This window comes from Protopterus annectens, chromosome 1.part2 (genome assembly GCF_019279795.1).
Source record: "Protopterus annectens isolate FY-2018-M chromosome 1.part2, PAN1.0, whole genome shotgun sequence".
Classification (NCBI taxonomy): Eukaryota; Metazoa; Chordata; order Ceratodontiformes; family Protopteridae; genus Protopterus; species Protopterus annectens.
Window position 1 is genome coordinate 941,307,479 of NC_056727.1, and position 27,500 is coordinate 941,334,978.

General features: G+C 41.4%; 1 protein-coding gene across 1 annotated transcript in view; it reads right to left on the reverse strand.

Annotated features, from left to right (window-relative positions):
• TOGARAM2 (TOG array regulator of axonemal microtubules 2) overlaps positions 1 to 27,500 on the reverse strand; it is a 1,500,446-nt gene that overhangs the window by 769,422 nt on the left and 703,524 nt on the right. Inside the window, exon 8 of the mRNA XM_044059883.1 lies at positions 3,308 to 3,498. Within this exon, the coding sequence (XP_043915818.1) occupies positions 3,308 to 3,498 (191 nt within the window). The remainder of the gene's footprint in view (positions 1 to 3,307; positions 3,499 to 27,500) is intronic.

Consider the following 27,500-nt stretch of genomic DNA (forward strand, 5'->3'; position numbering starts at 1 on the left):
TCATACACAAAAAATAGTATCTTTCATATATGCAATAAGCCTGTGGCCATCTATAATCAACTGTTAATGTTTCAGACAGCACTAAAAGAAGGAAAAAGGAGCAGACATGTAACATAAGTAATTTTACCCATCACTGTTTTCTGTACTTTCTAATGTCCAAAGATCACACACCAGGAAGCCCACTATGTTTTCAGTTTAGATCTAATTTTATCAGTGACTGCACTCAGTTCCCTTCCATATTGCTCAGCCATTAACTCTTTCAACCTCCCTGCTGAGGGAGACCTCATTAATTTTCAGTTTTGTAACTACCTTTATGCCATAAGCATGGCTAGATGAAGTAAGGCTAAATTACTTTAATTGCTAATCTCTTTATCCAAAAGAGAAATCAGTAACAATGATGGCAACAGTCTCACCCCCCCCCCCCTTCACAAACTGTCTAATATTTCCTTAATATCCCTTTTAAACTGGGCTAACATGGAGAAGTCCCAGAAAATATTGACCCAGTCTCCCAGAAATCTCTATGTACGTCTCCTACAAGCTCCATCTGAACCAGGCTCCCACCTGTCTGAGAATGAATAGGCCAGGAATGGGTTTCACCCTGAGAGGAACAAATGGGCTTATAGATTACATGGAGCTGGTGGTCAGCAAGTAACAGGGAACCAAAAAAACTCTCCAAATAAACTTTGTAAATGACAGAGAAATATGTTGGCATGGATGGTTTCTTTTAATCGTAGCACTACTGAATATCAATCACACTAGTGTTTGTAGTGGGCAGAAAAAACTTTCCTTAGAGTTCAGAAAGAACATTACAATTCAAATAAAATATTTACTTACATGTAGATCAATTTACACAACCATGGGAAAATGCAATTCAAAGACAGCTATGACACCATGAACGGAATACCTCGTTATAAGCTCATTAGCACACCTGAATAATACGTTTTTACCACTAGCACTGTCAAACCTATGAAGGTGGTAGTGTTTACCCTTTTAGCCTGTATATCAAATTTGCAAGGCACGCCCCCTGCACTCACTCACACACACACACACACACACACACACACACACACACACACACACACACACACACACACACACATCCAACATCAAGCAAGCCTCCTCTCAATAGACAGAATCCGACTTACAGGCACACTCACCCATTTATCTACATCCATGCTCCAACATGCATCCACACTCTTGATTCCATACTTAACCTCCCTACTGCAACCACCCAAGCAGACAGATACAAGTGCACACATGCACATACATTCATCCAGTTTCATTCTGCCCCAATAAACAATGCACACAAACTCCTTACACACATATACACACTAATACCCCCACCTCAACTCCTTTGCTGAACTTAACTGCACTGTGACTGCTTCCATTGGAGTCAGTGAGTGACCGTCATCTTTTTGACAGCGTTAAATTTTTCCTCCACCTAAATTTACACAGATGTGAGATTCTCTGAATTGCTCTGCACTGTAAATCGGGAGCTGCAAGCATTTCTGGTGGAGAGGACATGGCTAATTACCATGCTCCCTGGGATTGCCTCATTACCATGTGACTGGGATATTAGGACCTCCCTCCATGCTGATGTTCCCACTACAGAGAAACCTCAATGGTAGAGTGGTCTAGGAATCAGAAAGGTTAACTGCAAGGGGAACATGGTGTTGGTATGGCTTCCCACTCAGGATAATTCTTTCTCTATCCCAGGGTTTGTGATTTTTTTATAAAATGTGAATCTTTAAGCTATTGTGCTTGTAAGGGTTGCCTTGAAGAAATTTTCTTTGTTCTTGTGAAGCCAATGTGTTTTGAGCTGGCAGCTACTGCATTCTGTTTAAAATGGAGGAAGTCATCAAGGCTCCAGTGAACTCTAATAAGACATTAACAACACTATGATAGCCTTTAAGGAAAGAACTGCAGCCAATAAACAACACCTGCTCAGACTTCAAGAAATAAGAGACAAGTACCTGATCAGTCTTCACAAAAGACCTGACTAGACCTGCTCATCCTCCAACAAGGAATATCAACAGTGATGAACACCCAACTTGGAATTGCAAATCATTACACACTGAAAAACTGGGAGCAGATGATGGCATGGATGCATATCTAGTAGTATTCAAGAAGGATGTGACTGGAGAATACTGGACCCTAGATGAGTGGGCCAGTTTAACACAAACCCATCTGACCAGGGTCTCATTTTGGTGGGTGTATCGCTACCTTCTAGGTCCATGTACAAGTACCAGAGACTGAAGCAAGACATTCTGGCTAAGGCTGGGGTCTCACCTGAGACTGCTGAATGCTACTACACATTCGTACATACGTATGTACCTATGTGTATTTTATATATATACATTTATATATATATGTGTTTGTGTGTGTGTGTGTGTGTGTGTGTGTGTGTGTGTGTGTGTGTGTGTGTGTGTGTGTGTGTGTGTGTGTTGAATAGCTGATTAGCCAATTTGCTCTAGATCATTTGTTTATAATAGCAAAACTATTAAAATAAATATCACCTTGCTCCACATCAAAAAATAAATAAATAAATAAAAGCAGGTTACAAGCTAAGAAGTTCATATATAATTTTGTGTGTGTGTGTGTGTGTGTGTGTGTGTGTGTGTGTGTGTGTGTGTGTGTGTGTGTGTGTGTGTGTTGACATATAAATACACACACACACACACTCAGGTATGATTTTTTTAGCTTGTAATTCATGTCATCAAAACAGAACTTCATAAATGAAGCCTTTTAAAAATTATCAAAAAAGTATATTTTTATGAGGACTATGCCCTTAAATCCCACCCACCCCTATTACTTGTATAAACTGCCTCCAAGGTTGTACTAATATGGGAGAGAGACGCTCTTCATTAGACTTACAAGGTGAGACAGTCAGCAGTTAACATCTATATGTTTTCATCCCCCAACAAATTTACTTTAAGTTGTTTTAAGCAGTTTTGGTACATGCTGTCCCCAATATTGTTATACTTCCACCATATGCATTTCTCTAAAAAGTAGCTAAACCATAAACTCCTGCTAATATGGTAATGCAGTTCTAATCACTGAGCAATGTAAACGCTGACTGTATCTGCAGGACTCATGCTGGTCTGAGGCAGACTGCTAAAATCTTACTTTATTGATATTCCTAGGTTCATTTCCTGCTACAAAATGAAAGTAACTCAGATTAAGTCAGTAATTCTTTCTTTCTACATTAAAACATGTAAAATGCATTTGGCAGATGTGTTGCAAGACTACAGAAAATAACTTCTAATATTTAAATACACTAGTAAAAATCAGAAGTCATTTAACTTACTCTTCCATTCTTTTCTGCATCTTCTTCCCCTTCCATATTCTGCAGGATTGTATCCTGATTCATTTCCATGCCAGCCAAACTCATCTTTTTGGACGGTGGGGATAGTCTTCCATTGTGAGCTCCACCAATCTCTTCTGGAGAGACTTTTCGGGTCTTTTCACTTGATATTGCCATCTCATGAGAGCCATTCTCTGAAGGGACAACAAAATATCCATCAGGGTCATTTGCATTTACTGACCATCCCTAATGTTGTCAGCATCTTGAAATTATGTATGTGCACTTGATATTTTATCCTTGAAGATTAAGCTTTGACTAGCAGATGGTGTCACAATGATGTCTACCTCTTCATCTCATTATCCACAAGCTGGGTATAAAGAGAGCTTTAAAACTGTACAACAACACTACCAAAAGCAAGTACATTTACTCCATGACTTCCATTATGTAAGCCCGTGAGAATAAGTGTCATTAGTTCCAGCACACACTGATTTGTAGGTTCTGCTAACCACTCAGCAATTATTAATACCAGCAACACTGAATTGTTGCCTAACCTCAGGTTCTTGAACTGAAACACGAGACAAAGGGAATTGCTTATTTTGACTTAGACTTCTAAATGCAGAAGTATGGGGTCACACTTCTGTTGCCAAAATTAATCTTTCATAAATCATTTGTTAAACCTCCATCAGACTCATGACAGTAGCTTACTAACCTAGCAGCAGATTCAGCAATGTCGCTGAGAAGAAACATAATACTGCACTATAGCTCATATCACATGGAATAAAGACTCTGTATTATTTCTGTTGCTGCACTGGACTTGTGACAGTATTAATCCCCTTGATGAGCCAGGAATCTCAAAGGAAAGCTAATAAGTGCTGCTGAAATCTCATTAGTGAGTCACAAATGAATGCCTGTTAACAAGGGCTCCCTCAAAAGCAATGTGCACTAGAATCATCATCTGCCAAGCAACTAGCTGTAGCAAACCAGAACTCATATTAACCCCTTTTGTACTATGCCTGAAGTTGCAGAAGTATATTAGCCTGTCCTTTACTCATGCATACTTGTCCGTTCAGTCATTACTTCTGTATATTATATTGACTACAGTATTGTAGTATGCCAAGGACTGATTTAATAAAAAACAAAATAAATCCATTTTTCTTCTGTACAATATGACAATTGCTTTAGTAAGTTTGGGCTGGCTATGTGACATCACGACAGGCACCCATTATAGCAGTGGAGGACGCTGGAATAAAACTCCAGTCTGCAGGATATATTTCATTCACAGTGCATTCCCTTATCCATTAGGTCATACTGCCAAGGCATAGCTGGTTGTTTTCAAAACAAGCTGACCATGAGTTGCTGTATATTTTGAAGCCTTTAATAGCAATATCATATCTATTTTAACAAAAATTCAAGTTTCTTGCACTCATGATCTTAAAACTAGAATATTGAAATTTCCAGAATGTTTGAATTAAATATACAAAAATGTCAAATGGAAGAATTATACAGTACTTTTTTTTAGCTTAGAAACTCTGTGTTGTCTCTCAACAACAGCCAGCATTTGTAAAACATGTAATAGTTAGTGGTGATAAGAGCATATGATTATTTTAAAACCTACGTCAAGGGACTATGGAATGAATGATCCTCAAATTTTGGCCTTAAGGCCTGAGTTCCACAGATGAACCTAGAAGCTTTAACAGGTTCAGATACCAACAGTTCCAACATACTTGCCAAGTGAAGAGATCACTAAGAAAATAAACTATCCTCCAAGAGACTTTCCTTTTAAGAAATAGTAAACTAAAATGAAATGTGGTGAAGGAAAGCACGCAACAGTTAGTTTTTGTCTTCCAGGAGCATTGTTTATTGGTGTATTTTATTTTCCTTTTAGATCACTGGCGCATTTACTTTCCATTTTGTTTTGGATTAATGCTCTCAGCTGGTAGGGTTTTAAAACAACCCATAAAATAGGAGCAAACATTAATGTGATCCCTATCAGTAAGACAGCACGCTCAATACAGACAAATACTACAAGGGTTTCTTTGAAGAAGGCATAATGCTGGCACAGTACATCCTTTTAGGAGGCTGAGTGTTGATGTAAATGAATTTTAAAGGAGAAACTTAATTATTAATTAGTTCAAATCACTGAAGGCTGCTTTATAATCTTTGCATTCAACATTCATGTAGTACAGCTAAAGATTTTGGAAGTTTAGTGCACAGGATTAGGACTGAACTACTAACAAGCTTCATCCTGTAGTCCTGAGTCTGAGTCCCTCAGTCTGTATAAAATCATAGGATCATGGGAGGTTTCTAGGCTACTGGCCCTGAGGCCCTTATAAGCCTAGCCAAGTGTTTAGCCCATGTTTAGACAAATCAGCACCCGGTGTCCCTATCCAGCAAGGACACAGCTGGAATCCCAGTGGTATATTTTCTGTTTCTCATCCAGTTATCCAGGTTGCGCTTAAAAGGGGTAAAGAGGTACTCTACTTGATGTGGAGAGGGAGTCTATTCCATAGATGGGGGAGTCTCTGGGACACAAATCTGTCTCATCAACAAGTCTTCTTGATGTCATAGACCAGGCTGAGGCTGCGCGTGCAGGTTACTCGAGTGCAGCTTGACTAGCAGATATGCAACAGTCTCATCAAGGTGAGGTCCGTGATCATCTTCTATGCCAGACAGAGGTCACCTCCGAGAAGTCTGTATGAAGCTGAGTAGAGGGATAGGGCTTTTAGTCTATCTGTACATGGTAGATGTTTGAGGCCCTGGACTCTCCTGGTGAGGAACCTCTGTGGTCTCTTCAGCTGCTGCATGTCCTTTGCAAGGTACATGCTGAAAGGGGTATTGTACTCAATAATGGGCCTTATGAGGGAAGAATACAGGGATGTTATGACCTCCTTGTCCCTGGATGAGATACCCTTACTTATGAGGTGAGCCATGTCAAAGGCTTTCCATACAACGGAAGCAACATGGTGGTCAAAAAGTCAGGTTGCTATCAACCTGGGTGCCCAAATCCCTCATGACTGATTGTGTGCTTAGGACATTATTAATGTGATCATTTGTGGGGACGTCACTCTCCCCAAAGGGGATGATGATGCATTTTTTAGTATTCAGCTTGAGGCCATGTTTCTGGCACCAGTCATTTGTCTGAGTGAGACCTTCTTGGAGGATGTCCACATCACTAGGGGAATTGATGACAGCACCCAGCTTGCAATCATCTGCAAACTTGGTTAGCCATAGCCCACTGGTTTTGGCCTGCACCTCAGAAAAGTATATCCCAAATAACAGAGGCCCAAGACCGAAACCTGGGGTATGCTGCTTTTTACGGGTCTATTGCTTGAGGTGGCTTCCCCTATTTTAAATACGTGGGTTCTATCAGTGTGCCAGTTTGCTACCCATCTAGTAACATATGGATTGATGCCTAGTTGAGAGAGTTTATCTATTATGCCCAAGTGGGGAATAGCATCAAAGGCTTTAGCCAGGTCAAGGTAGGCGGTGTGCACCGTCTTCCCCTCATCCATGGCTTTGTAGAAGAAGTTGATCAAATTTAGCAGACATGACCTCCCCTTGATGAAGCCAAACTGTGTGGGATCAAGTATTTGGAGGTTGCCAGTGTCCTTGTTAATGAGGTCCATGATAATCCGTTCCATGGCCTTGCAGATCAGGCTAGTTAGGCTGAAGGGTCTATAATTTCCCAGATCGGTGGACACTCCTCCTTTGTGTAGAGGGATGACAGTGGCTGTCCTCCACTCAGCTGGGATGAAGCCAGTACTCAGGCTTTGGCTGAATAGGGTGCCTAATGGTGCTGCAAGTTCCTGCCTGAATTCATGTAGGATGCAGCCTGGGATGTTATCGGGTCCCATGGAGGCTGTATTTTTTACCTTTGAGAGAGCAGTAATGACCTGTTCCCTAGATATAAGGGGAAGGGGGCAGGTACTGGGTGGGGATGTCCTGATTTACTGATGGGGGACAGAGGGGTAAGGTTTTCACTGAATCTGTCAGCCAGCAAGTTGGCTATATCCACAGCATTTGTATATGTGGTGTGCTTGACCACCAGTTCTGAACAAATCAGGGTGCTTCCTTTGATGTTGTAGACATATGTGAAGAAGGCCTTATGATTGTCTCTAGTAGATATGGCAAATTTGGACTCGAAGTTTGCTTTGGAGGATTTCACTAGTGCTCTTATTTGCTTGTTCAGGTTTAGGAGAGATTGCTTCTAATTGGGCACCTGCTCCTTCTTGGTCTTGGACAGCAATTTTTTCCTTTTGTTATAGAGTTTATTTATTGCAGATGTTCACCAGACAGGTTTACTCTTCCTTGCGGAGGATGATTTAGTTCTGTCGGGTATTCCTAATTGCATGCATCTATATAAATGCTCGTATAGTGCTTTGGCGTAGTTTTTTCATATTGGTGCCAGTTCCTACAGAGGGGGAGGGGGTTATGAAGCTGTTTATACCATCCCTCAGGAGGCTGTAATCAGCTTTGGAGAAGTTTTTATGTCTGATCCTAGCTAGAGGGGGGTTGGAGGAGATGGTGATTTTGAAAGTGACCGCTTTGTGGTCAGATCTTAGCAGGTAGGATGATACTATAGGGATGCTGCAGTGGTTACCCATGTTGGTTAATACCAAGTTCAAGATATTATCACCTCTTGTGGGGGTATTGACTAGCTGTTCCAAGGCATTTTCATTGACAAAAATCAAGGAATCTCTGGGCATTTGTGTTCTGGCATGAGTAGTTCTTCCAATCTATGTTTGGGAAGTTAAAGTCACCCAGGATCAGGGTAAAGGGCTGAATCTTGATAGATTCAAACAGGCCCAAATAGGCAGACTGGGCATCTTGAGTCAGATTTGGGGGCCGGTATCTAGCTATGATTTGAATAAGGGTCTTGTCAATGGTTAACTGCACCTGGAGTGTCTCCTGTGCATCATACTCTTTGACCAGCCTGGAGGTGTGTATGTCTTTAAGGTATATTGAAACTCCACCTCCTTTGGCTTTACTGCCCACAGTTTAGGGTCTGAATGTATGACCAGGTTTCTGTGACTGCACAGATGTTAGCAATTTCCAGGGTTAGGAATGCTTGCAATGAGTGCAGTTTCATGTTTAGACACCTAGCGTTTAGCAGCATGACCTTTACTTTGTGTATTTTGGAATTTTTATGTTGATAGTTTTAACCTCATCACCTTTCCTAAAAAAGGCACTATACTGGAGGCAAGAGCCTTTGCCAGAAGCCTGAAGCCCAGGTGAGACAGATGCAGGCCACCTCTGGCAAAGCATCATGGTCTGTCGATCATATCTTCCCAGGCTGTCAGGTACTGGATCCCCCTTGAATGACACCAGAAACTAAGCCAATTGTTAAAGTCAATCATTTTCTGTTTGTATTGAGGCATCATTCTGAGTGACAGCAGAATGCTGCTTATGGCTAGGGACATACCTGTCTGGGACACATAATCAGTGAGCTGAAAGTAGCATCATTTAACCCCACCCACCCCAACTCCTTATACTCTCAACACCTACCTACAGGGAAGTTATGGCCTTACTTCCACCTCACAAATTCAGGATTTTTCTTGAAGATTGCACTACTAAGATATCTAAAATCTTTTTGCCTGTAATATAACTTTTGTAAATAATGCACATGGTTTCAATTAATCATATGAAGTTTACACTATCATATGCTGTTTGTGCTACCATATGCAACCCCCTGCACACTTCTGTCTTTCTACTCTACCTAACAGTCTCTTTTTATGTTTACCTCCATTGTATTATGTAGAAATCTACATCTGGGCTTAATCTAAAAATAGTCATGTGAATCTGTGTTCTATCACCTGAAAATCTTTCATTTGAATCAGTGTTCTATCACCTGAAAATGTTCCAGGTGGATCAGTGTTCTAAACCTGGTTAATAAATTCATAAAATAAAAAAAAATAAATACATAAATACATACATACATACATACATAAACAAACACACAAATGAACAAATGCACAAACAAACCTCTGTAAGTAAGAGTGTGAGTCATGTAAGGCTTTCTTCCTAAGGATTTAAAAGATCATACGCTGATCTGCAATAAGTTCTCTGAACCTTTATGGGGAAATAATTAAAGATGGCTTCAGACAAAGTATAAATGCTGTAGCTTATTTAAATATATAGCTGTGCTCTCAGGTAGCTGTGCCATATCAACTCACAACTGTGACTTTTAGAAGAGCCTTGTATCCCTAAGATCTACTATGAGCAGAGATGTCTGCATTAGGGTTTTTAAAATGGCCATCAGGCCTAATTCTAAATCTTGTAGTAAAGCTACATAATTATTGTACTCTTTGTGTCCAGTTGATAAAGAAATTATTTGAAATGTCCCTACATTTCAATAAAATAATCTTATCTCAGTCATATGGCACTTTAAATTACCATTACAAATTCATAGAATAAAATTGCACAAATATGACTGCTTTTGATTAAGTGCATACCTCTCAACTGCCCAGAGTTTCACAGAATGTCCAGATTTTTGCCTCATATGTTTGGTCTGCTCCTTATAAAATTTGTTCTGTTCTGGCAAATCATTGCAGACTAAAGTCTTTCAGCTTTTCCCGGTTAGGGATCACCACAGCGGAACTCCGGTCCGCTAATGACTGGCAGTGGATTTTTACAGTGCTGAGTTGCCAGCCCGACGCCCAACCTTCAAAGAAGGCACACCCATTTACGCATGCATATACCTGCATGTCTTTAGACATCACTCGACCGGGGAGGACATGCAGACTCCACACAGAAGGCGCTCCAGCCACGAATCGAATGGGAGAACCTCTTGTTGTGAGGTGACAACACCAACTGCTGCACCACAGCGGCCCATTGCATTGCCCATCATTGTAGACTGATGTCACTAAATAATGAGAGACATTTGAGTTTCAGACTTCATATCCTTCAGAAAATGCATACTAATACAATACCTGTTATTCTATCAAATGTCTAAGTTTGTAAGAGCCATAATTTTGGGCCTTTGTCCCCCCATTATTTTGGTTTTGTCCAGATTTCTTGTGCTAACAGACTGAGAGGTATGATTAAACAAAGTCCTTGACATTTTGTGTGTAGGGTTGATTATTTTCTCCCTTAAGTAAAATTCTAAAGAAAACATTGCAGTATACCTTCAATCTATACGTTAACAATATAATCCACTTTTGCAGATGTAATGAATTGAAACAGGACCAAGGCATCACCTGTTCAATCTCTCAGTGGTACCACTTTCAAAAGTTTAGATGAATGCAAAGTATCTTTTACTGTCAGTAGGATAATGTGTGTGGTCTCTAATGTAGTTGATAAAAGTGCCTTCTTTAATGAGGTTATTTTTTTTTATTCCAAGAGTTTCTAATTTGTAGTTACATGCTAATATAGTTTGATACAAACAAGTCTGTGATGAGAACAGTCTGATCATCTGTCACTCCTGGATTCATTGGTAAGGTTCCCACTACATGTTCATTCACATTGTTCCTGTTCTCTATAATCACACCTTTGTAATTCTGTAAAACATAAGACAAGTGTATCTACAGAAGCTTGTGTGCCTATAACTTGCTTACTGTGGAGCACACAGTTTACTTGTGTGTCCATTGAGGGTTTGCTACTAATTGTATTTTACCTGGATGACCTTCTTGAAATGCCTTCATACAGAAACAATCAATTATTGAGACATATCCTGGGATTCAATAAACTCTGTGCAAGAATAGCATTATTCTTGCACGGAGTGGTTCATGTCCGTATAGCACAGCAGCGCACCTTGTATATTCATGAAGGCACGCTGCTGTTCGACTTATACGGACAAAAATCCTGAATGAGTGCAGGGGGCTAGTTCAAGTAGTGCATGGACAGTGAACACATCCCTTGCACTCAGAAAGTGCCATACAGCACTTTCTAATAGGATCTACCATACTATTAGAGAATTACTCTAATATTATGCCAGTATTTCTGTGTCCACAGACACTGAAATGAAATAAATGATCATTTCAGTGTCCATGGACACTGAAATGAACACAGAATCAGGAAAGCAATGTAGGGGTATGTGGCAAGTTCTGTGACACACCCCGTGCATTGTAAAAGTGCTGTACAACACCACCACAACCTGCTAAAGCAGGAAATGTGTGCAAATGCACAAATAATGGGGGATAAATCTCTCAAAAGGGACACAACATATTGCCCCACAAACTTTGAAAGTTGATAGAAAACAGGTCATGCATTAAAATTAATTACCAAAGGGTAGACATCTAAAAGCAAATGTATGCCAATATTCCCTGACAGCAGTCCATGTGGACAAAAGCACAAATATTGGGGGGGGGGGACAATAAAATAGGGACACTTCCAAAAAATTGCCATCACACACTTAGAAAGTTGATAGAAAACAGGATATGTATTAGCAGGGTTTGCTGAAAGAAGTCTGAAAGCCAAATAAATGCCATTATTTTCCAGTTGTAGTCCTCAGTGACTTGTCAGAACACCACAAGACTCACTTATTTAACATAATAATATAATAATAATAATATTATATATTTTTTCTAGGCTAAGGAATGTTTAAGCATAGCTAAGTGGGTGTGCGCATTATGGCCCTCTGCTTACCATAGCTTAAACATCCCATAGGGGATAAAAACAAATATAGAGGGTAAATTTCCAACCTGAGATAGTGTAGTGGTTAGAGTCCTGGCTTTATACACAGGCATTCACAGTTCGAGTACCAAAACAGGCAACTTATTTATATATGGGAAAGTAGTGTTAAAATTATTTTTGTTAACTTAAATTATGTAGCAACTGTTTTTGTCAACCAGGGTAGTGTAGCTGGTGTACAATGTAAGTGTGAGTGCATGTAACATGTGAAACCACCCATGTACACACAAGTGCCCCATACAGTATAGTCACAATCCTTGCCAATGTAAGGAAAGCACATAGAGGGATGTCATGTAAAGTATATGATAAACACTTAATAAATGAAAGCAGTCTTCTGATATATTAAAAAAATTAAAAGTGAGCAATGGTTAGCAATGCTCAGCTATGCTTAGCAAGAGTAACCATTGCTAAGACGTAATTGCTAAGCATCAGGTAGCTCAGCTAAGTGGATTTGTGCTCAGTTAAACACTGCTCAACAAATTTTCCTTTAAGCAGTGTTAAAAATGGCTTAACGGATTTGTGCACTGCTTAGTAGAGTTTAACATTTTCAAAATGGCCCAATGACAGCAAAGGGCAGGAATATCACACTATTTAAATGGGGCAGGTGGGAATACAGCCATAACCATTTGTAATTGATCTTTGCACACAGTATGGCTGGCGTAGGTGAAAGTGTGCACTTTTGGGCACAGCGCTGGGGCATCCAGGAGTCCAGGGTCATGGTTGGACTCCTAGTGAAAGACCATGAGGAGAGACTGCTGCAGGGCTAGTACCAGGGCTCACAATATAAAGTGGAGGTCTGGGACTTTCTCGCACATTATCTCACCAGTGCTACTGGCATCCCCCAAACTGGTGAGCAGGTCCGGCACCATTTTGCTGACTTCAAGCATAGGAAGAAGGAGTTATTGGACAGTGGACCCAAGATGCACGGGCACAGAATATCCCAGCAGTGTGTAAGTATCAATTAGTTTTACCAAAGTCCAGCCTGAGTATGTGATCGACAGGTATGCATAAATGTTTGTTTATCTCCCGTACAGCTGCAGACGAGAGGGCTATGAACATAGATGACCATGCCAACAGGTTAAGACTGCACTGGGAGACTGATGAGTACAAATCTAGATTGCAGTATATAGGCCTAATAATACAAAGGTGTAGATTGTCTACTGTCAGTAGGTAAAGTGTGTACTATGTGTAATGAATAAATGACGTTAGCTAGACTAATAATGATGTACAGGATATCCATTAATAAAAGTGTGAGTACCCTTTAATAAAATTACAAACATCAGACTGTTTCATTTAATGTGGTATGTTGTGGTAGGAATATAAATGTGTACAGGTTCTGCACAGCAACTATGGCTCTGGCAGCATGAATTAAATGAGGCTCATCTGAGAGAGACTGTGGAGCTGTCAAACAGGATATAAAACTACATGAAAGGTTCCATCCACCAAGTTCTGAACTATGAATAGTAATGTGTAAAGTATTTTACTGTATCCCCTGCAGCATTGCCATGTGATAATGATTGTAATATCCAAAGTAGTAATACATAGTACAAAAACTATCTGCCATGCATGAATGTCCGAATTACAAGGTTAGCTCACCCAAACCAGAGAGTATTAGGCAGAAAACAGTCAAGCAAGAGACAGCAGTTCCTCAGAAGCTCATAGTGATGAAATACAACCTTGGTGTACCTTTTTGCAGAGACACGGCTCTAATCCTGGGAGTGGTAGTAAGCTGTCTGCATATTTTCACCCAAGAATGTGTGAATATTTGTAGAAACAGGTCTGCCAGGTAAGGAATTGTTTGTAGTAGCTGTAAGAAGGCTTTACTAATACACTGTGTAAAACACTTCCACTGTCCAACCCCATGTCTGCAAATGACAGCAAGATACGTACATACACCAAGCACTTGGCCAGATATGTGTCCCTCAAGTGTCACGCTGTCATGGCTAGTGGTCACTGCTACCAATAACCAGGGAGACAGATAGAAATCCAGGCAGAGTATGTCAGTAGCACACATACACAACATGAGTGCAGGGTACCCCTTTCAGTGTCACATATATAACCCTGACTATGGAAGTATGTGTAGAAACAGTCAGGTAGTGTTAACAGAAATTTCCTCTACAGGTCTGCCAGGTAAGGAAACGTTTGTAGTAGCTGTAAGAAGGCTTTACTAATACATTGTGTAAAACACTTCCACTGTCCAACCCCAGGCAATAGGTTGATGTAAAGTGAGGTCAGACCTGAAGAGTAATGAGTAGAGTAATGATCAGTACAGTTGTGAACAATCAAAGCCTATCCAGTTGTTAATTGACTTATCTCTCTCTCTCCCCCACCCCTAGCTGCGTCAATAATAAATACACATAATCAACAGGTATGTTTTCTCCAAACCTACTGTTGGGACATGTATCATATTGTTCTACAAATATTGAATTGTGTGAATAGTAATGAACCTTGTTCAAATACTAGCATTGGTGCCCTGTTGCTGTCAATGTAACCTGCATGACGTTATAATGCTTACTGTGGTTCCATTTCTGCATGTCTTCTGTTTGCTATTCAACGGTTTCAAAACTGTTTTATGGGCTCAGATGGAACACCCATGCATGCTGTTATAACAATCTTGAAATGTGTTTTTCACAACTAACCAACATATTTTTTAAAACCTCAACATCATAGCAAGTCTGGGAAGGCAGATCCCAGCAGATCCACCTGTCCTGCCTCATCTGGCCATGGCACTGGGCCGCAGCACATCTAGGACCCAACCTGAGACCTCCTCATCCACTGGCCCTGCACCACCTTTGGGTGGAACAGCCTCAGGGGACAGGGATCGCCTCCCCACCAGGAGTGGGCGTGGACAGGAACCTGTCACCTGTAGCCAGGTCTGGGGTTTGGTGTGCAGCTCCATCCAGAAAGAGTTTGGTGGTCAGCTGCACCAGATTGAGGGCCACCTGACATATTTTGAGGGTCAGTCTGCCCCTCCTGTCCAGCCCCCAGCACAGCCACCTTTGGGGCTGTGAAGGTGCAGTGGTGACTGCCCATAGGTGGGGACCTCAGTCCCACTGTATGCATTTTGGGGCTCATAGATGTCCATTTCCCAACCACCCTCCCCGTCCAAGGTGTTTACCCCTCACATGTGTCATATACCACCCCTGTCTGCTGTCTTGTCTGTCTTGTTGGTCTCCTTACCCAACTTACGTCCCCAATTTTACCTACTATCCTTCCCCAACATCCCACTCTCACCTTAAAAAAAAGGGCATCTGTTCCCAAAAAATAATTTTGCCCCATAAATGGCTGTCCATTTTGCACACATGTCCACTGGATGCATGCAATCTGGTCCAATTGGCTTGACAACACAGTACTGTTATCCTCGCCCCTCTCTCTGGGGTTTGACTGTCCAAATTAACCTCCAAATTCTGTAAAAATGCACAGCTGTTGCTGTATAAGAAATGGAAAGCTATGGACCTTCCCTACAACCATCCTGAACATCCCTAGCTATCTTTCATATTGTTTTTCCCTCTGCGTGTCCCTTTTTCACCACTTTCCTATCACCCCTTTTCTTTTCTTTTAAAGAAATTAGCATGGGTGTAAGCATGAGTAAGAGATAGTAAGTGAGTTTGCACAATGCTAAGTGAAGCCAACACAGGTTAAGCATCTGTAATTTTAACCATGTGTTGGCATTGCTTAGCATCGAGCAAACCTGTGAAAACCCACTTACAACTGCTTAAAACCGCTTTAATCACTCTGTTTTCATCAGCCACTGTTCTGCCTAGCAAAAGGATGATCAGCCCTACCAAGTCTTGAACCCAGAGCACTGTATACCATAGTCAGAGCAATGAACCACTACACCATTTGAGTTGCAAGGATTGCTGATGCTTTTGCAAACATATCATGCAGTAGAGTCATTCAACAGTAGGGAAAAGAATTAGTCAGATTTCGTACATATACATATACACATGTATATATGTCTGGAAATGCATATATATGGAAAAATATGTACATAATATAAATATATATATATATATCTATGGGTTTACTTCATAATTTTGAAATTCTGAAAAATAGAATTTCAGAATCTCGAGATCATAAAGCCAAAAGCCCATAATAGCAAAATCCCAGAAGTGCAAAATTCAAAATCTTGAAGATCAGAGATGTTGAATTAGCACTTCTGGTGTTGCACTGTATAACAGCAATACTTACATTCTGTCCTTATGTGTGGAACATTCTCCCCCAGTTTGTTGGGGTGCCTCCACAGTTTTCTTTGTATGAGGTATTTCCAACTACCCTCTGTGATGCTGTTGTTCACACACCTCCATGAAGTCCCCCTCACAGGCAGGGCAAAGGAGCAATGCCCACATGAAGTACTCAATTATAGGAGTGTGTTGTCATGTCATTGGCTATAGGAATAACACCACAGCTGTTCTGCATGCAATTAGTGAGTGGGGACACCAATTGGTGCACAAGTCATCAGCTGCTCATGAGCATTACCTACAAAAGGCAAGCTGCTGCCTATGCAAAACAGATGTATACCCTACATCTGGGAGACAGAGAGACAGATAGACAGACAAAGAAACCAAGCTACACATATTGGAATCAAACCAACCATACTTGGAAAAAAAGGTATGTCAAACAAGTAAGCATATAATGGAATGCAGTAGGGGGTATGTAATAATGGGAAATAGGACGTTCAACACATATGTCTCAACAAGACTTACTGTACTGATATATTGCTGATCAGAACCTATGGCCATAGCAACTGGGTCTGTCTGCAGTGACATAGATCACAGCTCAGTCCCCTGAGTCACCCCAGGAAAGGATGGCTCACATATGACTACTACTGGAGGGTGTATTGAACAATACTGACTGTGACACTGCTAGGCCAGCTACTGGGATGTCATAGATATCCATATGTTAATTGTGAATACAACTTTGATATTCATGTTTGTCTCAGAATGTGAGAGACCTATATAGGGTATTTGCATAGTGAAATACTGTTGCAGATGTATGTGTTGAACTGTATGTGATATACTGAGTTCATACCATTCAACTGTCCAGTGTTATGCACATTGACCATATGTGTGCCTCATATTTGTAGTCATTTACTCATAGAGTTGTGTTATGTCTGGCAAATCATTGGCAACCTGTGAAGAGTGACATTACAACATCTCCTTCCCTTTCTTGTGGCTGTTCCCATTAGAGGTCACCACAGTGGATCATCTGTCTCCATTTCCTACTGTTGTTTGCATCTTGCAATGTCACACCAACCACCTGTATGTCCTCTATCACCACATCCATACACCTTATCTTAGGCTTTCCTCTTTTCCTCTTACCTGGCAGTGTCATCCTTACCATCTTTTTCCAGTATACTCAGCATCCCTCCTCAGCACACGCCCAAACCAACATAACCCCGCTGTTCTCTGGCTTTGTCTCCAAACTATCCAATCTTGGCAGACCCTCTAACATACATATCCCTAATCCTGTTCACCCTCATTACACCCAGTGCAAATCTTAACATCTTTAACTCTGCCATGTCCAGCTCTGACTCCTGCCTTTTGTCAATGCCACTGTCTCCAACCCATATAACATAGCTGGTCTCACTACCATCTTGTAGACCCTTCCTCTCACTCTTAATGGTACTCATCTGTCACAAATCACTCCTGACACTCTTCTCCACCCTCCCCATTCTGCCTGTACTCTTTTCTTCAACTCTCCCCCACACTTGTCATTACTCTGAACTGTTGATCCCAAGTTTTTAAACTCATCCACCTTTGCAAACTCTCCCTACATCCTCACCATTCCTCTATCCTCCCTCCCATTCACACACATATATTCTTTCTTAGTCCTGCTGACTATCATTCCTCCCCTCTCTAGAGCATATCTCCACCTCTCCAGGGTCTCCTCAACCTGTTCCCTACTCTCACTACAGATCACAATGTCATCTGCAAACATCAAAGTCAATGGGGACTCCTGTCTGATCTTGTCTGTCAACCTGTCACCCTGTCCATCACCACTGCAAATAAGAAGGGGCTCAGAGCTGAACCCTGATGTAATCCCACCTCCACCATAAATGCAGTTGTCACTCCCACAGCAAGACTCACTGCTGTCACATTACCCTTGTACATATCTTGTAGCAATCTTACAGATTCCTACACCACTCCTGACTTCTCATACAATACCACAACTCCTCTCTAGGCACCCTGTCATATGCTTTCTCTAAGTCCACAAAGGCACAATGCAACTCCTTCCGACCTTCTCTGTACTTCTCCAGCTACACTCTTAGAGCAAACATCGCATCTGTACTGCTCTTTCCTGGCAAGAAACCATACTGCTGATCATTAATCCTCACCTCCCTTCTTAACCTAGCTTCCACTACTCTTTCCCATAACGTCATGCTGTGAATGATCAATATTATCCCTCTGTAGTTACTACAGCTCTGCACATCACCCTTATTCTTATACTCGGTACCTAAACACTTTTTCTCCACCCCTCACACATCCTATCACTTTCCAAGATTACATTAAACAATCTGGCTACAAAGACCACTGCTATTTCTCCTAAACATCTACATGCTTCCACAGGTATGTCATCTGGACCAACAGCCTTTCCATTCTTAATCCTCTTCATCGCTATCCTTACTTCCTCCTTGCTAATCCATTGCACTTCCTGATTCATCATATCCACATCATCCAACCTACTCTCTATCTCTCTCTCAGTCTCTTCATTCAACAGTCCCTCAAAGTAATCTTTCTGTCTGCTCAACACACTCTCCTCACTTGTGAGTATATTTCCCTCATTATCATTTATCACCCTTATCTGCTGAACATCTTTCCTAGCTCGGTCCCTCTGTCTAGCCAATTGGTACAGGTCCTATTCTCCATCCATAGTGTCCAGCCTTTCATACAACCCTTCATACACCTCATCCTTAGCCTTTTCCACCTCTCTCTTTGCCGTGCACCTTATCTCCATATACTCCATTCTACTTTCTTTATCTCTTTGACAATCCCACTTCTTCTTCACCAGCCTCTTTCTCTGTATACTCCCCTGTACTTCCTCATTCCACCACCAGGCCTCCTTGTCCTCCTTCCTCTGTTCAGATGTCACACCAAGCACCTTTCTAGTCATCTCCCTTACTAGCTGTGCTGTAGTCACCCAGATATTCAGTAACCCTTCACTGCCACCCACTGCCTGTCTTAAATCTTCCCTGAACTCAACCTCACAATCACCCTTTTTCATTTTCCACCATTTGATCCAGGGTGCTGCCCTCACACTCCTCCTCCTCTTCTTGATCAACAACATCATCCCACAGACCAACATTCCATGCTGCCTAACTACACTTTCCCCTGTCACCAATTTACAGTCACCAATCTCCTTCAAACAGGCCCTCCTGCATAGGAGATAATCTGCCTGTGTGCATATTCCTCCACTCTTATATGTCACCTTATGCTCCTCTGTCTTGTTAAAATATATTTTCACCACAGCCATGTCCATCTTTTTTGCAAAGTCCATCATCTCACCTTCTGCATTCCTTTGCTTAACACCATACTTACCCATCACTTCCGCATTTCCTCTGTTCCCTTCACCAACATGCCCATTGAAATCTGCTCCAATCACCACTCTCTCACCCTTGGGTACAGTCATCACCACTTCATCCAACTCACTCCAAGATTTTTCTGTCTCATCCATCACACAGGCAACTAGCGGAGCATATGCACTAACAACAGTCATCATTACACCATCACTTTCCAGCTTCATTAACATCACTCTATCCGACACTCTTTTCACCTCCAAAAACACCCTTGCCATACTGTTCCTTCAGGATAACCCCTACACCATTTCTCCTCCCATCCACACCATGATATAACTATTTGAATCTGACTCCGATACACCTAGCCTTATGCCCCTTCCATCTAGTCTCTTGCACACACAATATATCAACCTTCCTTCTGTCCATCATATCAGCTAGCTCTGTCCCCATACCAGTCATACTACCAATATTAAACGTTCCTACCCTCACTAACACACTCTTAGCCTTTCTCCTCTCTTCCTACCATATGAGCATCGGACATCCTCCAGGGTATGTTTGTGAATGCAAAGGCTACTGTGGTATTAAATGACTTAAGTGTGTTACAGGAATATTAAGAAAGTGTCACTAAATTTGGCCCATTGCCCCCCATGTATGTGCGGCATCCTCCAGATGTCCTGCTCTAACAGATTGACAGGAATGACTGAGGAGCAAGAGTGTAAATACACTGTGCTATATTGACATAGAACAGAAATGTATATGAGGTATTGCCTGTGCACATCTGTGTATGAGTAAGTGTACCTGGCTGCCTCATAACAACAAACACGGGATGCAAAATGTCAGGTAAATAAGATGTACATGTTGTACACATGTATAATCTCAGTGTCTGTGCATCCAACAGAATTAGACTTCTACAGCTACTGGTTTTTGCATTGCCCTGACACAGATATGGGTACTAGAATAAGCATGATTATCAGGTTGAAATTTCAGAGGTGTCCAACCATGTTATAACCTTGTTTCCATGCCTACTACAAATAGCTATATGACCACCAACATAGCTGTATGGAGTCTGCAGTACCTTACCTGTAAAACCTGTCTCCACCAAAATAGAGTAATCCCCTTTGCTGGACAGCAGCAATACACAAACCACATAATTAGTCGCTATGTCAGCTGTACAGATCAGAGTAGGAGTAGGCACTAACTTGGCAGCGAGTCAACCTTTGTCTGAATGAGTATATAAGATCACAGGTGGATTACTGTAAGGCTAACTATAAGTACAAATTAGACACAACCACCAAGGGCAATCACAAGGCCATCTTCACATATGTCTGCAATCTCAGAGGCAACAAACCAACCCACCCTGTAATGGTGGTCAATCACACCACACACGCACACACCATAGTTATAGCTAACCTGCTGCAGACAGGTTTAGGGCAAACATCACCCCCCTGTCTCACCATCAGTGTAGGTGGATATTGCACAGCACCCACACCCCTCCCCTCATCATCAGGGAGCAGGTGCATACTGCCTAATCAAAGTCAACAAAAGCAAGTCTCCATGGGACCTGAGAACATTCCTATCTGCATTCTACATGAACTCAGGCATATGCTTCCAGCTCCATTACACACTGTATGCAAGCAAAGCCTGAGCACCACTGACATCCATTCTGCAAAGAAGACGGGCACTATCATCCCTCTACACAAATGTGAATGATGAATGGTGGTTTATGCAATGTACTGGCACTCATTGGGGGGGAACATGGCACATCAGGACCAGGAGTGCAATGCAGGTTCATACTGTACTGATAGATGACAGCGGAAGGATGTGTTTGTAAGTGGTGCCTAATGATAGGCACTATTGATGTGCTGGCTCTGTAAATAACTCTGGGCAATATCTGAGGTCCTGTGATGGGTTTTCCTGTTTATGTCTTCCAGGTGGCATGCGGCATCAGCTGGCATACACTGCAGAGGAGACTGCAGCTATTACAGAAACAATAATACAGCACCATTCGGTGCTGTTCGGCTGGAGCTGACAAAATCTGTGGGAGCAGACTGCCCTGTGGGATGACCGTGACCACAGAGTGAACACCTTGGGCCACCATGGCCACACATATGATCAGGTCAGGTATCAGGCAACAGACCTGATACGTTGTGCCCAGCAAAGGGCTGCTGCCGTGGTCAGGGTACCATACTGCTATGGGTGGGGGTCCAGCCACATAGGCCCCACTTACAGAAACAGAAGAGCACCTTGCCAACCTTGGGGCAGCCCCCACACAACAACCAATACATGAGACACCAGTCGTGGAGCTGGGTGGCACCCAGGCAACAAGCAAGGAGCGCCCAGGTAAAGCCACAGTGCACATAAATTTATTCATGTATCAGTCATACTGTCTTCAATAGAGTATCTAGATGCATATGTCAGTTCAAACTGCGTTTGTGGGTGTGGTTTAGTAATGCACACAAGTGCACATCTATGGTGAGGGACAGCAAAATGTGTACTATCACAGCTTCTACTGTACCTGAGCAGACACGTAGCATTCATCTTGTACCAATGCCAAATGTGAGTCTGCTGACAATACCTCTCCCCCACAACTACACAGGTACCTCTGGTCTGCATGTGGGACAGCAGCCTGAAGCTGGTGAGTATGGAATTTTCCTGTTGTGGCTCAGCAGTACCACAGGCATGTTAAGGTCATGCATGTGACCATCCACACAACTGTTACTCTCAGCTATGTTGCAATATCTGCATGTTCACTTGTGGTGGGGTTAACTGCATTGCATCACAGTGGTCATCACAGGGGCCTGTTTGCAGGAGATGTCTCATATCTGTAGCATACCTCACAACCTGTCATTGCAAGAAATCTGGACAAAGACTGATGAAATGGGGTGACGAAGGCACAAAACTAGGGACATATTTTATAAATTAGTGTTATACAGTGCATATAAATGGTGTACACACACCTGTTAGAATGCCAGGTATTTCTGAAATACAAAAATGAAAGCACAATAACACATCTCCGAACCCTTCCAACCTGTCATGTGACCTATAACCTATACAATTCAATTGTAAAACAAACAAATCTGTTAGGGGAAAAATTATGGCACATAAAAAGCTTACAAGAAGCTAGATGTATACGTGTGCACAGGCTGAAGCTAATACTGTGTTGAAGCAGCTTTCAATATTATTACAGCATTACGTCTTCTTGGGTACACACCTGCCATCAATTATAGAGACTCTTTGATTAACAGCAAATAACGGTCAGCTGTCCTACCAAGATTATCCTAAATTTACTCAGTTGTGTGCTACAACAACAGCATAGTTTGCATACAGCTTACAAAGCAGCAAAGGAATTTAATTTGTCAAAGGTAACAGCCCAGAGAAGGGTACACACACATTTCCACAGCATTGCATATACCATGGAACACAGTGAAGACAGTCATCAAGTGGTGGTGGAAATAAGGGGTAATGGTGACATTGCAAAGAACTGGACATCCCTAAAATATGTGGAAAAGTCAAGATCCAAACTGGTCAGGGAGGCTGCCAGGAGACCTACAGCAACACTACAGGAGTTGAAGGAATCACTGGCATGTACCGGTTGTGTACTAAATGCGACAACGATCTCCCATATTTTCCACGTCTGGCCTATGGGGTAGGTTTGGAAGATGGAAGCCTTCTTACACAAAGAACAACATCCAAGTCTGGTGAATTTCTCAGGAAAAATACATCAGGTCCCCCAATAGCATGTGGGGAAATGTGTTGTGGTGTAATGAGACAAAGGTTGCACTTTTTGGCCACAATACCAAGAGGTTTGTTTGGCACAAGAACAACACTGCACATCACCAAAAGAACACCATGCCCATGGTGAAGCATGGTGATGGCAGTGTCCTGCTTTGGGGTTGCTGTTCATAAGCTGGAAGTGGGCCTGTAGCCAAGGTGGAGGGGATTAGGAACTGGTCAAAATACAAGTCCCTTTTGGCATAAAATTGTCATGTGTATGCTAGAAAACTGTGAATGGAGAGGACTTACACCTTTCCACAGAAGACTGACCCATACCATACATCAAAATCCATAAAAGAATGTCTTCACTAGAAGACAATCAATGTTTTGGAATGGCCTAGCCATAGTCCAGACACATCCAATAGAGAATCTGTGAGGTGCCCTGAAGAGGCTTGTGCAGAAGTGATGCCCTCGCAATCTGACAGAGTTGGAGGGTTCTGCAAGGGAGAGTGTACAAATATTGCTAAGTCGAGATGTGCCATGTTGATACACACCTTCCCAAGATGACTGACTGCTGTTATGAAATCAAAAGGTGCTTTAGGTTCATAGGTTCATACTAGGCTATCTGCCCTAGGGCATTTATAAGCCTAGCCAGAGTATGTTTGGCTTTCGCCACCCATTTTAAATTAAATTTGCTATGCCCTTTTTCGAGGTTAGTATACTGTGCCTCTAACAGTGACACAGAAGTGATACCCGGGGTAAACCTATGATCTCCCATCCACTTATCAAGACTCCTCTTGAAGAGAATTAATGAGGGACTCTGCCTAACCTGGACTGGGATTTTATTCCATAGTGAAGGGAGCCTCTGGGTTATGAATCTGTCCCTCCAGCATGCCCTATTTATTTCAGTGCTGAGGTTCAAGTCTCTGAAGCGTATAGCTTGATGAGATTTGGATTTTTTGAGGTGCAGCATGTCCCTTAATTCCGGGTTGGACATGGCCTTATACGTCAGGCACAGGTCACCTCTGAGCAGGCGGTATGCCACTGAGTAGAGCTGGAGTTTCTTTAACTGGGCAGCATATGGCATCTGTTTGAGCCCTTTGATCCTCTTGGTGAGGTACTTTTGGGGTCTTTCCAGTTGCTGCAGGTGTTTGGTAAGGTACATCCCAAAAGGGGCATTGTACTCGATTATGGGCCTGATGAGGGATGAGTAAAGAGGCACGATGACCTCCCATAATCTAGATGTGAATCCCTTCATGATTAGGTGGGCTATATAAAATGTTTTCTAACCACTTTGGCCACGTAGTTGTCAAATGAGAGATTGCTATCAACTTGGGTCCCCAGGTCCCTAATTACTTCTTCTGTACTTAATGGATTACCACCTTTGTGGTAATTTGTGGGCACTTTGTTTTTGCCAAAGGGATGACTATACACTTTTTGGCGTTTAGCTTGAGGCCATGGCTCTGGCACCAGTTGTCTGTTTCTATGAGGCCCTTTTGGAGGATGCTTGTGTCGGCTGGAGAGTCGATTATGGCGCCCAGTTTGCAGTCATCTGCGAACTTGGTCAGCCACAGTCCTTCCGTGTCGGCCTGTACCTCCGAGAAATATATACCAAACAAGAGAGGTCCCAGGACTGAGCCTTGCGGGATGCCACTTGTAACTGGTTTGGAGTCTGACATGGCTCCAGCAATTCTAACCATGTGGGTTCTGTCCTTGAGCCAGTTTGCAACCCATCTAGTGACATAGGGGTTTATATTTAAGCTGATGAGCTTATCTATAATGCCCAAGTGGGGTATTGTATCGAAGGCTTTTGCGAGGTCCAGATAGGCTGCGTGGATCACCTTCCCTTCGTCAATGGCCTTGGTGACTGTTTCAAAGAAGTCAACCAGGTTTAAGAGGCAGGATCTGCCCTTAACAAAGCCAAACCGGGTAGGATCCAGTGTCTGTAGGTCCCCAATATCTTTATTTATGAGGTCCATGATGATCCTTTCCATAGCTTTGCAGACCAAGCTGGTCAGGCTTATGGGGCGATAGTTTCCAGGGTCCGTTGAGGCACCACCTTTGTGGAGAGGGACCACTGTTGCTGTATGCCACTCTTTGTGTACATATCCTGTAGTAAGGCTGAGATTGAACAGCAGTTTTATGTTTGGGTTTAGCTCTTCTTGGAGTTCATGTAGGATGCAGCCTGGGACACCGTCTGGTCCCATTGATGCTGTGTTTTTTGCTTTGGAGAGGGTGGGTCCCACCTGAGCATCTGAGATGTCAGGGGGGCAGCACTCTGCTGGGATAGATATTTGCCCTTTTGGTGGGGAGGGGGGGGGAGACGTTTGCGCTGAACCTGTCAACTAGGATGTTGGCAATGTCTGTGGGATCAGTGTATTTTTTGTCATTTTGGACTAATTCAGAGCATATCTGGGAATTCACACCCAGGTTCCTAACATAACTAAAGAAAGCCTTGTGATTATCCTTAGTGTCCTGTGCAATTTTTCTCTCGAAGCTGGCCTTTGACGATTTTATGAGTGCCCTTAGTTTTTTGCTAATACTGATCAGAGATGCCTTCCCTTTTTGGGATTTTGCTCTATCATGTAGTAGCTTCCTCCTTCTATTGTATAGTTTGTTTATGGCTGGGGTCCACCAGACAGGTTGTCTGCCTTTGGAGGATTGGGTCTTGGTTTTATTTGGAATTGCATGATCCATGCATTCCTTTTTTTTTTTTTTCAAAACAGGTTTATTGTTTTAACATATAAGAGAAATATCATAACAATTTTATACAAGTAATTAAAAATAGGTATTATTATAATATTCAACAAAACAACTAAAGTATTTACAAAGACATCCACTACAATCAGATCAATTAATTAAACTAAAATACCATGCTATTGAAATTAAAATTTTTTTAACAAATTTTGTAAATTATCCCATACAATATAATAAGATGTTTTTCTATTTGTTCTTGTCCTAATTGTGTTTATTTCCATATGGCACACTATATTCATAACATTTTTAAATTCATTGAACGAAGGAGGTGTATCTGAAATCCAATTTCTAGTTATTATTTTCCTAGCCACTGCTAGAATAGACCATAACAAGGGAAGCTTAACCTTTTAACACTTTGAGGTACAGGTGTGTTGAATAATATAAGAGATTTAGAAATAATGAAATTATCTGTAAAAGAGCCTGCAAAAATTCATTAATTGACTTCCAGTATTCTTTCAATTTTATACAGTCATAAAACATATGAGCCCAGTCAGCATTAATTTATACATTACATCTCTTACATAAATTATCTTTATTATTTATTTTATTCATCATCAAAGGTGTATAAAAAGATCTATGTAAAAATTTCCATGTATAAAGTCTCCAGACAATGGAAGACGTAGTTCTATAAGCAGATTCCAATATATATTGTTTATCTTGTTGATTTGGTGGGTCCCCATTAATAGAAGTGAAATAATTCCAGTATGAATCTACACTGTAAAAAGTTTCTTGTCTGATAATTTTATGTATGTATGAATGTTTACCTTTATCAGAAACTTTATGTTGTAAATTTAATATCAAGTAATCAATCAGTGTTGGAATAGATTCTTTAACTGTTATAGACATTAGATCTATTTTATTAATGAGATGTTGTCTAAAGGTCTGAACCTCTAACCAGAAAGTTTCTCTTAGATCAAATTCTTGTTTTAAGAAATCTAGATTTTTAATTTTATTATCAGATATCAACTGATACCAGTACTTTAGATCATTATCTATAGCTAAATGAGTTCCTTCAGAAGTAGATGACAAAAGCATACCCTGAGTATACATTATAGGGAATACAATAAAATTCCATTCCCTATACTTAGGGTGCATGAATATAAAGTTACGATAACTAATAATAATATTTAATGGGTAACAAACCATATGTTTAGGTGTAATAGGTGAAGTACAAAATTCCTTTAGTAACCATAACATGGAGTTATTTACAATCATATTTTTATGTGTTAAGGAGATTTTCATGAAGTGCATACTAATTAGCTCCCAATAATCTTTCCATTTTGTGACATATGACTGATCTATTAATAAAGTAATAACTTTTACAATAGAAGAGATAGTATATAAATTAAAGTCTGGAAAAGAAATACCCCTTGAGACCAGCTATTAGTATGTTTCTTTAATGCAATCCTAGGTCTATTAGGTGCCCATAGGAAATTTAACATTAGTGTATTCAGTTTCTTGATGATTATTTTTGTAGGTGGAAGTATTATTGATTGTATTAAGTATAAAATCTTGGGGAATATTATCATTTTAATAATTGTAAGTCTCTCCTCCATAGTGCAAAACATATTATTCCAGGTA